The sequence below is a fragment of the Sminthopsis crassicaudata genome, chromosome 3 (assembly GCF_048593235.1).
Source record: "Sminthopsis crassicaudata isolate SCR6 chromosome 3, ASM4859323v1, whole genome shotgun sequence".
NCBI classification, from domain to species: Eukaryota; Metazoa; Chordata; class Mammalia; order Dasyuromorphia; family Dasyuridae; genus Sminthopsis; species Sminthopsis crassicaudata.
Window position 1 is genome coordinate 171697818 of NC_133619.1, and position 14248 is coordinate 171712065.

The 14248-nt window shown below is 34.1% G+C and overlaps 1 protein-coding gene across 2 annotated transcripts in view; it reads left to right on the forward strand.

Annotated features, from left to right (window-relative positions):
• Nucleotides 1-392: 392 nt before the first annotated feature.
• LOC141560811 (uncharacterized) overlaps nt 393-14248 on the forward strand; it is an 82634-nt gene continuing 68778 nt past the window's right edge. Inside the window, exons 1-2 of one of the 2 annotated variants that reach the window (XM_074299556.1) lie at nt 393-608; nt 5825-5869. In XM_074299556.1, coding sequence (XP_074155657.1) covers nt 509-608; nt 5825-5869 — 145 coding nt within the window. In that variant the 5' untranslated portion in view covers nt 393-508. Of the gene's footprint in view, nt 609-1142; nt 1149-5820; nt 5870-14248 lie in introns of those variants that run through there. The other variant, XM_074299557.1, reaches the window with a different exon arrangement.

The window sequence follows — 14248 nt, forward strand, 5'->3', positions numbered from 1 at the left end:
TCAATATATCTTCATATCCAAACAGAAAACTTAAGATTTTCTTCACTTCCTAAGATTGCCACTACACAGGTCAAAAGGGAAAGTAAATTTTTTTAAGTATATAAAGGTACATATTATAATAAAAAATGGGACAAGTACCTGATTTGCCAAAGTCTGTGTGAATGTATGTGTGTGCACACACACACACATGGATGTATGTGAGAGATATGTTCCCTTTTCCTCCTCCTCCAAAGTTGGCAAAGGCTAAGAAGAAGAGAAATTGAAGGTTTTCAGGATTTTGTGGGAGAATTATAGGTCAAAATCATCATAAGATATTTGCCTTCTTTGCCACCCAGAAAGTGCTATGCTACTCACTTCTGATTTGTGACATAACAAAGCTCTCTGCACATTCCATAGTAAAACAGTATCCTGGAGACCAAGGCCAAGGGGGGCTGCAGGAATTCAGGGAGAGGGGCTTCTTCCAGGTGAAAAATGCAAGACCCTCCTACTCCTGTAACCTGTGCTAAACATGACAGGGGTTAGAGCAAATGTGACTCCTGTCTCCTTCTTTGTCCTCCTTCTTCACTGTTGGGGAGGTACAGAGCCTCAGATGCTCATCAATGACTCAGGTACAGTCAGAAGGTTCAAAATTAGAACAGACAGAAAGATTGTTTTTTATCTTTTCATAGAATTAATTGTGGACAGACATCGAGCAAGAAAAAAAATCTCTCCCCATTCTATTTTCTGGTCAAAATAGATTTCTCCATAGATAGAGAGATGAAAGAGAGAAAAAGAGAGTAGTAGATGTATAGATATATACATGTCTGAGTCTGTCTGATTGTAACTCCCTTTCCTTCTTTCTCTTCTTGTAGACATTTCAGAAGGATAGGAAATAATGGAGAGCTGATTTCTCCAATGGAGATAAGAGCTTTATCTTGCTCTCCTTAGTAATATAAATTTCTAGTTAACTTTGGCTATGAGAAGAACTGAGGTGATATTTACTCCTAAGAGGCAATAGCAGATTAATGGAAAAATCACCAGCTTGAGAGCCAAGAATGAGAGAGAATCCCAGACTGAGTGCTACTCTTGACTCAATCACTAAATAACAATCTGTGTAACCTTAAGTAAAACATATAACCTCCTTGATACTTAGTTAACTCATCAATGACACTAGAATATACTATTGATTCCAAAGGGTGATGTTACAGTGAAAACAGCTCAATGTAAGGAAGAGCTTCTTAATAATTAGAGTTATTCACAAATAACTTGGTGAAACTTCCCTCCTTTCCCCCCTCCCCCATCAATATTAGTCATAAATAGATCTAGGTTTGGAAGGAATTTTAACAATTAGTCCAACCGTTTCATTTTAAAAATGAGGATGCTGAAGCCCAATGAAATTGACTTGTCTAATGTCATCCACCTAGTAAGTAGTAGAGTCAGGATTTAAATGCATAGACTTTTGACTCCAAACTAGTGTTTTTTCGCTGTCTTCAGGGTTCATATGGAGACTAGATGCCCACTTCTTTAGGGATATTGGAAAAGATTTGTTCATGAACTGGGCATGAATTCGTGCAAATGGCATCTAAGGTCTCTTCCAGCTCTGAGATGATATAGGATCTCCAAAGCTTCTTTCAGTTCTAAAATTGTATGAAATAAGCACACTTGGGAGAGGTAAATTATTTGTCCTTTTTTCATGGCTACCAAAAATGTAGTTTTGCTTTTCTAAAGAAAGTTTCTCTTTATTCTATTTTTACAACATTCAACCCCTATAAGGATTAAGATAAGGATATCTTATCACCTCATCTGCCTGTGATTCTTTTATATATCCACATAACAGAAGCCCAATTGAAGCAAGATATCATTCTGGCAATTATAATCTATTCCCTCTTCCCCTCAATATTAGCTAAATAAAAATTACAGAAGGAAACAGGAACACCTTTCCTTTTGGTTACAGCACAATCCAAAGACAGTGAATGAAGCTTTTGTTTCAGGGCTTGCCCAGGGGTATATAGCATTTTTACTTGGTACAGATGAGGTGACAAGGGGAAAAGGGGAAGTGTCTATACTCGACAATGCACTCTTGGAAACCATACGGCTATTATAAAACATAAATATTTTACTGCATGCGCTTACTGGCTGACTTGCACAATGCTTCCATTATAATTACGGGACAGACACAAAATGAAAAGAATATTTTTAACAAAGTGCTTGCCGATGATGCAGCTGTATCCATTCTTAATCATTCATTAATGTCTCATCAAAAGAGTACTGTACTTTCTGTTTGTTTCATTTACCAAAGGTCAGCATACTTGGAAGCAATTGTCATACACCATTACAGACCTTTTTACATATTTTCCCTGTATTGTTCTAAGCCATCATGTGCGCAAATGAGTCAATTGGTATGCAGATTGTCTGTCATTAAAACCATTTGAAAATCAGCTTTGTCACTGGTTTACTGTTGGAACTTGAGATTCTGGGAATACTCGGCTTGAATATACTGTGCTGCTCAGAGCAGGTAGGTGCCTGAGCCCCATGGAAGATTTGCTTTGTGCCTTACGAAGCAGCTCTTTTGAAGTCCACTTGCGTTGACTATCTACAAAATACAAAGGCTGGTCTTTACCTTGATGTGGCAAAAATGTAGTGACAAGGGTGGAGGACTTAAGAGTGTGAGAATCTGTGTAAATTGTTGTGTGGCTTAAGACAAGTCATTTCATCTCTCAGTTTACTTATCCATAAAATGAAGGGGTTGGATTAAAGCTGATCTGTCATTCCATGATTCTATGATCTTCTACTATTTAATTCTAGGCCCAGATAACTATTCACAAAAGATTCAGGACTCTCCCTTCTTTGGAGAGAATGAGGGTACTATATGTATGTAATCTTGCCAAAGATTAGGCCTAATTTGTGGGTTTGTTGGTTTTACAAAATTTAAAAATTAAAAAAAAATTTTTTTAATCTCTGTTAAAAGGCATAGTGTATCTAGTATACTAGGTATGAAAGGGCATACATTCAGAAATTAAGGTTATGTAAATGTAAATAATCTCAATAGCATGCATGACAAAAAAGTAAAATTCATTTCAATGAAACTATAAGATATACATATTGATGGATTAATTAAATAAAATGTCTTTTCTCTATATTTTACAATTTGGGCTAGATACATTTTTTTTTTATCCATTTTGTTTCCTCAGTGTAGATTGTTAGACCAACGTTTCTCACATTTCTGTGGATTTCACTTGAGACTTGGAATTTAGAAACCTAACACTTAAAAAGATACATATTAACATTATATTTTACTATATTTTTATTTATTTTGTTAAATATTGCCCAATTAAATTTTTACATGGTTTGGGCTGTATTTGGAAGTATTGTGCACCTCTGGTTGTTGATAGGTTATGTGTTGACATCTCTGATATGGAACATTCTCAGAAAATATTTGTAGAAATGGGAAAATAATCATATGGACCAATTTTTTTTCTGATAATTTGAGAATAAAGTTCTCAGCGGCTTAAAATTGTCTTACCTCCAAGACAAAGGGGGAAAAGAAGGGAATATTTATTATTGTTATTATCTATTATGTGCTGCTAAGCATCTTACAAATATTGTCTCATTTGATCCATTCAACAATGTTGTAAGGTAACTATTGTTATTATACCCATTTTGTAGCTGAGGAAACTGAGGCAGAGAGATGTTAAGTTACTTTCTCAAGATCACAAAATTTGGAAGTTTCTAAGGCCATGTTTGGACTTTAGTCTTAATGACTTTAAGCTTAGTGTTCTCTCCACTCACACCACCTAGGTGCCTGATTGTCTAAGCACATGGTTCGCTTCATTGTTAAAAGTTCAAATATGCTCCATCCACTGTCACTGAAATTGTTTTTTCTAGAAAATCATCATGGCATAGTGGTAAATAGCGTATCAGGAAGACCTCAATCCAAACCCTCATTTGGCTATTTACTAGCTTTGTGTCTGAGGGCAAAATCATTTTCCTTCACTAAGCCTCAGTTTTCTCATTTATAATACTATCATATTAATGTTTATAGTACTTACCCTACGTGGTTGTGAGGTTACTTCAAATGAGGTTATATGTGATTATAAGGATTGTAGATTATTCAGAAGTCCTATGTTCATAGTTTATTTGAGAAGACTGTCAGGAGACACTAGATATGATAAGCATTAAATAACATTATCAAATGAAATTAATAATAATAATAAAACTATAACAAATTAAATTTATAATAAAATTAATTAATTATCTCAATTATGAGATAATAATTTTCAAATTTTAGAAATCTTAGAGGTGTAATATAAATATTAACCATTATTTTTACATAATGATACATACTGACTGCATATCAGTAACAAGTTGCTTTACATCTTAGTACCTTAAGCAATTTTCTTAAATAAGGTAAAATCTGCATTGGTAGAAAAGAGGTATTTCTCTGTAACAATGGAATCACAGACCAACTCTATTTCCTACCATAATTCCTATTACTTTTCTAAAAATCTCTTACAAAGTCTTATGTGTGTTTTTTTGTTTGTTTGTTTGTTTTTTGGTATTTATTGCATTACTTCAAGTTTTATTTTTAGGTTGAATTTTCTTAGTTGAGTCCTCAGGCTTTCTACAAACTTGTTTTTCTTCATATTGCTTCTTTTTTGCTAAAACATAATTTATTATTGTTGTTTCCAAGAGCTTATGGAAGAGCTTTCTTTAAAAGTACATTTCATATTGCCTTTGGTTGTATCTTTTTGCTTTGTAAAGATATCAGGTATTGCTGGTCAACATGATTTCCGGTTTCTTCTGATCTCCTTGTGGTGATTGGTTTATATGTTAAAGTTCATTAGGAAATGATAATAATCTCCCATGAGATATGTTCTTTTATCCATACCCCATTCTGTGATGGCTGTGAATTGTTTAAACAGATTCTTTGGACAATTCAATTGTATGTCATCTCCACTTTATTCCTCTATTTTGATATTGATTTTGAACTGCATCAAGTTAACAGTAAACAGAAATCTAATTTGAAAATTATCTCATAATTGAGAGAATTCATTTATTTTATTATTAATTTTATTTTTTATAGTATTTATTATTATTAATTTCATTTAATAATGTTACTTAATGCTTATCATATCTAGTGTCTCCCCTGACAGTCTTCTCAAATAAACTATGAACATAGGACTTCTGAATAATCTATAAGCCATCACTTGATCTTCCTTATTTCTTAATCCTGAACCATATTTTCCAATGTAATTTTCACTGTCTTCCCTATGCTAACCTTCACATGAAAATCAAAAAGCATTAAGTACATTGGTTTTACTTTGTGTATTTTATCAAGATTTATTGCTTGTGTATTGCAATTTATTCATTGTAGGAGCTGAACCAGTTATTTCATTCTTCCTTCCTTTGGGGAAGAATTCAATAAGTAATTGTCACTACTTGCTTTGTCTCTTGGCAAGTGGAAACCTGAACAGCATCAATATTTTAATAAATCTATTTTTCACTTTTCAGAATTATATTGGCACATTTCTGAAGTTTCCCCATTTCATCCCTCTAGGCATTGTTGTTAAGGAAGGGGAAAGCACTTTTTTAACATGTGATTATGTGTTCCTCTTCCTTTGCCTTCCAAAAATGAAAAAAAAAAATAAATGAAATAAATGAAATGAAAAAATAAATGAACAAAAGCATTAGTGGGAATAGTGTGCTGAGGTGTATTGGTGAATATGTGATTGTCTTGTCAAAAGTACTGTGCAAAATATAACTCATTTTATTGTAATATGCCATTTATTCTTAAAGCAAGTGTAAATTCAATGAGCAATGAACTTTGAGAATATCTTTTTTTCAGTTTCAGATATTTCAAAAAGTCACAGCAGATCAATGGCTACACTTGGTAAGCAATTGTCTTATAACATACTCCTACCTGGTCTTTGTATTTGAAGAGCATACTAATGACAATGGGCTTGTTCAGTCATGATGATAATAATTAAGACTAATAGTTGGAGTTCTGATTCTGAACTCAGATACTCAACCAGATGTGTTAATTGCATCACCAAAAAAAAAAAGATTAATAATAAATATTTATATTTTAATGTTACAAAACTTCATGAGTGGAGGACAGTAGATGGGTACAGAGGACAGATCACTGAATATGGTTAAATTCAAATTCATCCCTAGGTCGCTTACTACCTGTGTGACTTTGGGGCAAGCCATTTAACTTCCCTGGGTTTTTTTTAGCTTTCTCATGTGTAAAATGAGAAGAACTTCCGGTTCTCTTTTAGCTTTATATTATGTTTTGTTTTGAGGTTTTTTTAAAGCCTTTCCCTGTGAGTCATGTTGGGAAAGAAGAATCAAAACAGAGAAAGAAAAAAGCAAAAGGGAAAAAAAGTAAAAATATGTGCTTCAATCCACATTCAGTCTTCATAGTTCTCTCTCTAGATGTTGATGGCATTTTCCATCCAAAGTTTATTGGAATTGCCTTGGATCGCTGTATTGCTGAGAAGAATTAAATTTAAATTATGATCCTAAATTACTTACTTTTATCATCACAATATCCCTTTGAGGTAAATGCTGTAAGCATTATTATTCCCATTTTATAGATGAGAAAACTAAACCTGAAGGATGTTAAGTGTCTTGCCTATGGTTGAATTTCTAGTAAATATTTTGAGTAGGTTTATTTAACTTTCTCCCAGCTCCTTTCTAGCACTCTTTCCACTAGAGTGGAAAAGCTGTTGTTCTTTTCACACTATACATGCATTAAGAGAAAGTACTTCTCTGTGAAGCCCTTGTTTTCAGAATCTGCTACATATATTTCATACATTTACAGAGTCTTAGAGATGCAAGGGACTTTAGAGATAATTCTAAACCTTTCTTTTTATAGATAATAAGAACAAGATAGTAAGTATCTATATAGCACTTTATGGTCTGCAAAGCACTTTACAAGTATGATCATATTCTCCTCACAACAACCTAGGAGGCAAGTGCTTTTGCTATTCACATTTTTAAAAATATGGAGCCAGAAGCTTATAGAATTTAAGTAAATTGGCCAGTGTAATTTGAACTCAAGATTTCCTGACTCTAGGTCCAACATTCTATCCACTAGAAACAGAAGTCCAGAGAAATAAAGTGATTACCCATGAGCAGTAGCATAATAGGGATAAAAACTCACAGCTTCTGACTCACAATTCAGTGCTGGATCCCCCTGTTAAGTTGGTCCAAATTCCCAAATAGTGTCTCCTCATTGGTTCTTTCCAAGTAGACCTAGAATGTATCATTTCATCACTAACGGATCCCTACGGGTTTGAAGGTTTGACATGAATGGCTGTCAGACCTATAACTAAGATGAAGTGGTCAGGTATAGTATAAGCCATGCTATTAGGGAAGCTGAGACTAGTGAATAACCTGAGCTCAGGAGTTGTGAACAGCAATAGGGCAAAGCTGTGATTGAGTATTGATACATAATATGACACCTCTATGGAGATCCCTGAGTACTAGAGGCCACCCAGCTGTCTAAAAAGACACAAACTGGAGCAGCTAGCTGGTTCCGTGGATAGAGCACCAGCTCTGGAGTCAGAAGGATATAATTCAACTCTGTTATCAGACACTTGATACTTATTAGCTGTGTGATCTTAGATAAGTTACTTGATCCAAATTGCCTCATAATGTGGGGAGAATTACAATTACTCTTAAATTAAAAATGGAGTGTGTCAAAGTTTCCATGCTTATTTGTGATGGGATAAGATTTATGAATAGTCAGGGTGAAACAGAGATTCAGTCTCAAAAACTAAACTGAAATGTCACATGTTCATAAGTGTCCCTGATGGGGACATTTCAAAGTTAGTTAACATTGATTGCTGTTCTGCTTTTAAGACTGAAATCAGGGGGTCAGTAAACATTTATTAAATACCTCTTATGTACCAGAAACAAAGAACGGTAAAAGACAATCCTTGATCTCAAGTAGCTTACAGACTACTGATAGGGAGCCAACATACAAACAAACTATACATCAGATAAATCAAAAATAATCAAAAGGCAGAAGACACTAGAATTAAAGAGTATCAGGAAAGACTTTCCATAGAAAGTGGGAGCTTAGCTGGGACTTGGAGGAAGACAGATAAGTAGGAAAGTAGAAGTGAGGAGGAAGAGCATTCCACGCATGGAGGACAAGGCAATGAAAATGCTCACTTTGGACATTTGACAATACCACTACAAATACTGTGACTTTGTTCAGTACAAATGAACACTTCTACCTAGATAGTTTTTGTGATTAGTACTGTCTTCTGTGGGAAAACTCCTGGCAGACTACATTGAGGTGTCTACACACATAAGTTCAGAATTTAACTTTTTTTTTTTTCCCCTGAGGCTGGGGTTGAGTGACTTGCACAGGCTCACACAGCCAGGCAGTGTTAAGTGTCTGAGATCGGATTTGAACTCGGGTCCTCCTGAATTCAGGGCTGGTGCTTTATCCACTGTGCCACCTAGCTGCCCCAGAATTTAACTCTTTTTAACTACTGACTGTTTGATATCGGGAATACATTTAGGGAAACGGCCCCATCTTAATTATTTTTCTAAACCCTTTCCGTACCAGCATAGCACTTTGAATGGAGCAGACACTCAATAAATATATATATTAGATGAAATTGAGACTGTCTAAAAGATAGGAATAATATTAATAGTATTAATAAATTGTCATTAATAATAAAAATTATTGCTATAAATAATTAATAATATTAACTTTCTGGTCTAAACACACAGCTATTATGAGCAATGAGTGAAATAGAGTTGCATACACATATAATGCTTAGTAAATACTTGTTGTATTGTCTTAGAGAAACAACTTCCATAATGGGTAAAGAGCTGGATTCAAAGCCAAGAAGACCTAGGTCCAAGTCAAGTCTTTCTAATGTACTGACTCACAGTCCCAGGCTCCATATTCAGCAAAACTACCCAAACCAGATTTAGAATGTAATGGGAAATGTTAAAGTAAGGAAAAGGATAATCCACATAGATAACTGAGAAGCCGTATGCATATATAAAGTATTAACATAGCCATACCTCTGGTTAACTGAATTTTCTAGTTAACTGGGCTTGTTTTTTCCCCTCTGAGGCAATTGGGATTAAGTGACTTGTGCAGCGTCACACAGTTAGGAATAAGCGCCTGAGATCATATCTGAACTCAGATCCTTCTGACTTCGGGACTGCGCCACCTAACTGTCCCTCTGGTTAATTGTTAGTCAATATATTATGCAGTGAAACAACTGAGAGAAAGCTTCCTTTGCACAGGTTTTGGGGTCCTGCCTCTAGAATTTTTGTCAATTACTTTTGGTCTTTCATTTAAGCATCTCTGGGATCCCTACATGGCTTCCATTAATTTTTCATTCAGTGTCATACACAAGTCTCCCCTCACTGCAGTCCATGCCCCATTGAACTATGAAAATCATCTTCTTAAAAGCATAAATCTGATTATATGACCTCCCTATTCAATAAACTCCAGTGGTTCCCTAACGCTTTCAGGAGGAAACATAAAATTCTGTTTGGAATAAAAGTTCTTCATAAGTTGCCCTCCTCCCATCTTTTTAGTCTTTTACTTTAAACAACCCTCACCCAATAACCCCACCAGCACTATGACTACCACATACTGGGAGATCCAGTAACACTGTCTCCTTGCTATTCTTTGAATAAGACTCTGGCTATTTCCACTGGCTTGTCCCTCACATCTAGAATGCTGGCTCTCCTCACTTCTGCCCTTGGCTTCTCCAGCTTCCTTCAAATCCCAACTGTAGAAAATCTTTCTTAATCTTCCTTGATTCTAATGCCTACCCTCTCTTGATTACATCTAATGTATCCTAGATATAGCTTGTTTGTATGTGGTTGTTCACATGATATCTCTCCCATTAGCCTGTAGCTTCATGATAGCAAAGTATTTTTTCATTCTTTGCAATCCCGCTGCTTAATACAGTTCCTTGCCCATAGCAACCCCATAAGATTTATGGATTGGCAAAATTATTTATCTTAGAAGCATACTATCAACTATAGTTATCCCTTTCATATCAGTGGGATTAAGGATTTGGTATAATCTGGAATCCCTAGAATCTGGAAAATCCAATTAAAATTTTGTGACTCTCTTTGTACCAGAAAAGAAGTCAGATCTTTTTCTTTTATCCAAAATTTGGGCTGATTATTATACAATACAATACATATATTTCGTGCATTTCTGAGTTCCCAAACTTTTTTGTGGCTTCTACAAAATTCCCCCAAAATTTCCATTTAATTTCTTATGCTGACCCACAATATACTGAAACCACAGTGGGGAAAGTTACAGTATGGAGGGGATAGCTATGGTGTCAAACTTTGAAAGAGACCCCAGTTTCATACTTTGAAAAGTGGATATAATAAAATCTGCCCTATAAATACCAAATTAACCTACTTTCTGATCATTTATTTTTCTTTTTTAACTAAATCCAGAAGGGAAGGAAAATCTATCTCCAGTTTCATACAGGGAGAATGCAAAAGGCTTGAGAAGTTTATAAAAGTGACAAGTATTTCAGAAATAAATTTTGAGCAGGAAAAGAAGAGGTGACTCTAAAGTAATTAGAAATACTTGGAAACGAAAAGTACTTGACACAACTAGAAAGTACTTGTTAAAGTAATTAGTGATAAAAATATCAATCTCAAGATACTTCTGGGTCTCTTAGCTAGAAAAATAAACCTAGACTGAGTCAATGTTTTTCCCCTCTGAACAAGATTGCAGCTTCTCTCTAGGATGAAATCACAGAAGGGATCATAAGCCTTTAGAAGTGCCTAGGCAATGACAAATAAATTGGCTGCAAACTTTTCATGACTCTAATCTTTAGTATCCAGATAATATATCTTGTACAACAAGTCTTTGACATATGTATGAGAGATTCAAGATTGTTATTTTATATAGAAAAAAAAATAACAGAAATAATTGGAAACTACAAGAACTCTCTGTTCATGGCTGTCATGTAAATTTGCCTTTGCTGACCTTTTCATTGGCTCTGACCTGAGATCTCTCTCCCCCATTGTACCCCATTATCACTTTTCATCAAACACTAGGGTCCTCTTCATTCAGAACAGGATGGACAATGGCAGGATGAACCAGAGCAAGGAGGAAAAGTAGAGAAGAGGGATGAAAAATTGTCTCACCTCTCTACAGAACTCTGATGGGGGACTTTCCCAATTTTAAAGCTACTTTCTACAGCAGTAACTTTGAGCCCCATCAAATCTCCCGCCCCTCCCAGAGATCTAGTCCATATTATTCTTCCTCCCACATGTCCATATTTACCAAAGATCCTGTGATGAAATGTGTAAGATAATCTGTCTGATTTTCTTCTAAAATATAGAGAAATGTTGCCTGAATCTTGTGCACGGACTCACCTTTAGCCACAAAATAAGATCTAACTGTCCAGCACAATGACAGTTGGGACAAAGAGTATTCTGTCAGGAAAAGGAAATAGAAACAAATGTCAGACTGTTTGAAAGCCAAAGTCACAGGCATGTGCATTACAAGCCATCTTGAAACAATGCTAATCATGGGTAGGCCAAGCGAATATAATAAAAATGACAATACTATCTGAATTAATCTACTTATGTAGTGCCATACCAATCAAACTCCCAAGAAATGATTTTACAGATCTAGAAAAAATAATAATAAAAGTTCATCTGGAAGAAGAAAAGGTCAAGAATTTCAAGGATATTAATGGAAAAAAATGCTAATGAAGATGGCTTAGTTGTGCCAGACCTAAAACTATATTATAAAGCAGCAGTCATCAAAACCATTTGGTAGTACTGGCTAAGAAATAGAGTAGTTGATCAGTGGAATAGGTTAAGTTCAATGATAGTCAATGACTATAGCAATTTTGTGTTTGACAAACCCAAAGACCCCAGCTTTTAGGATAAGAATTCACTATTTGACAAAAACTGCTGGGAAAATTGGAAACTAGTGTGGCAGAAACTAGGCATGTATCTATATCTAATACCGTTTACCAAGATAAGGTCAAAATGGGTTTGTGATCTAGATATAATGATATGAGCAAATTAGAAGAACATAGGATAGTTTACCTCTCAGATCTGTGGATAAGGAAAAAAAATGTGTCCAAAGAAGAACTGGAACTCATAACTGAACACCAGATAGATGATTGTGATTATATTAAATTAAAAAGGTTTTGTACAAACAAAACTAATGCAGACAAGATCAGAAGAGAAGCAATAAATTGGAAAATCATTTTTACATTTAAGGATTCTGATAAAGGCCTCATTTCTAAACTATATAGAGAATTGACTTAAAATTATAAGAATTCAAGCCATTCTCCAACTGATAAATGGTCAAAGGATAAGAACAGACAATTTTCAGATGAAGAAATTAAAACCATTTCTAATCATATGAGAAGGTGCTCTAAATCATTATTAATCAGTGAAATGCAAATTAAGACAACTCTGAGATACCATTACACACCTCTCAGATTAGCTAGAGTGACAGGGAAAGATAATGATGAATGTTGGAGAGGATGTGGAAAAGCTGGGACTCTTAATACATTGTTGGTGGAATTGTGAATACATCCAGCCATTCTGGAGAGCAATTTGGAACTATGCTCAAAAAGTTATCAAACTGTGCATACCTTTTGATCCAGCAGTGTTACTACTGGGCTTATATCCCAAAGAGATCTTAAAGAGTAAGAGACCCACATATCCAAAAATGTTTGTGTGGCAGCCCTTTTCATAGTGGCAAGTGGAAACTGAGTGAATGTCCATCAGTTGGGAAATTGCTGACTAAGTTATGGTCTATGAATGTTTTGGAATATTATTATTCTGTAAGAAATGATCAGGAGGATGATTTTAGAGAGGGCTGGAGAGATTTACATGAACTGATGCTAAGTGATATGAGCTGAACCAGGAGATCATTGTACATGACAATATTATAGGATGATCAATTCTGATGAACGTGACTCTTTCCCACAATGGGGTGACTGATGCCAGTTCCAATGATCTTGGGTTGAAGAGAGCCATCTACACCCAGAAAGAGGACTGTGGAAACTGAATGTGGATCACAACATAACATTCTTACTCTTTTTTGTTGCTGTTCACTTGCATTTTGTTTTCTTACTCATTTACTTTCTTTTTTTTGATCTGATTTTTCTTGTGCAGCAAGAGAATTGTATAAATATGTTTACACATATTGGATTTAACATATTTTAAACATGTTTAGCATATATTGGATTGCTTGCCATCTAAGGGAGGGTGTGGGGAGATGGAGAAGAAAATCTGAAACACAAGGCTATGCAAGGGTCAATGTTGTCAAATTATACATGCAGATGTTTTGAAAATAAAAAGCTTTAAAAAAAATTTTTAATTAAAAAAAAAAAAAAGAAACAATGCTAAGACCATTGCAAACATTCTGCAAAAGCAAACTTTAGTGTCTGTCTTTACAAACTGCTATCCTTCACTTATATCACTATTTTTTCTTGAAAGATTTTTAAGTAAAATGATTAATCAGCCATTCAAGAGGGATTGTTTTTTTGGGAGGGTTGGGGGAGAAAGCAGGCATTGTATTATTGGGAGAAAAGAAGAAAGTCATATCTGAAGAGATTTTTTCCTTATAAAATTTATAGTTAATAATGAAGCAATATATGCAGTTAAGATTTAAACAAATTTATCATTTCATATAGCATTTATATAACCAATAGGAAAACATGTATCTTATATAGGAACTAACTATATGTATATTTATCAATTAAGTGCCTAAAAATAAGAAATAAATTTCTATTTACAAGAGAGTCAGAGAATTCTCTAATATTTCATATCAAATATTTGTGTGAATAAACATTTTCATTTTATTGTTTTAAATTAAAAGACAAAAATAAACTATTTGCAGAACTATATCTAAGATCATCAAAGTTAAATCTGTATTGCATCGTGTTGGACCATATAACTTCAAGTTACAATGTAAATTAACATAATGATATAAATATCATATAATAATAATATTATATAATAAATATTAAATAATCATATAATAAATATGTAATAAAATACGTATAACATTTCAAGTTAACATGTTATTTATATTCAACATTTATAAAAATAAATTTAATATTAAGTATTAGTTACCTATAATATAAGGTCTTGCTGAATTATTTATTTTAAATCTTGCAGAATTACAGAATTCATTCTCATATAAATAGTCATAGTAATATTATAATTAAAGTTTTATTTTAAAATTAGCTTTCATAATTATAGGCAGAATAACATATTA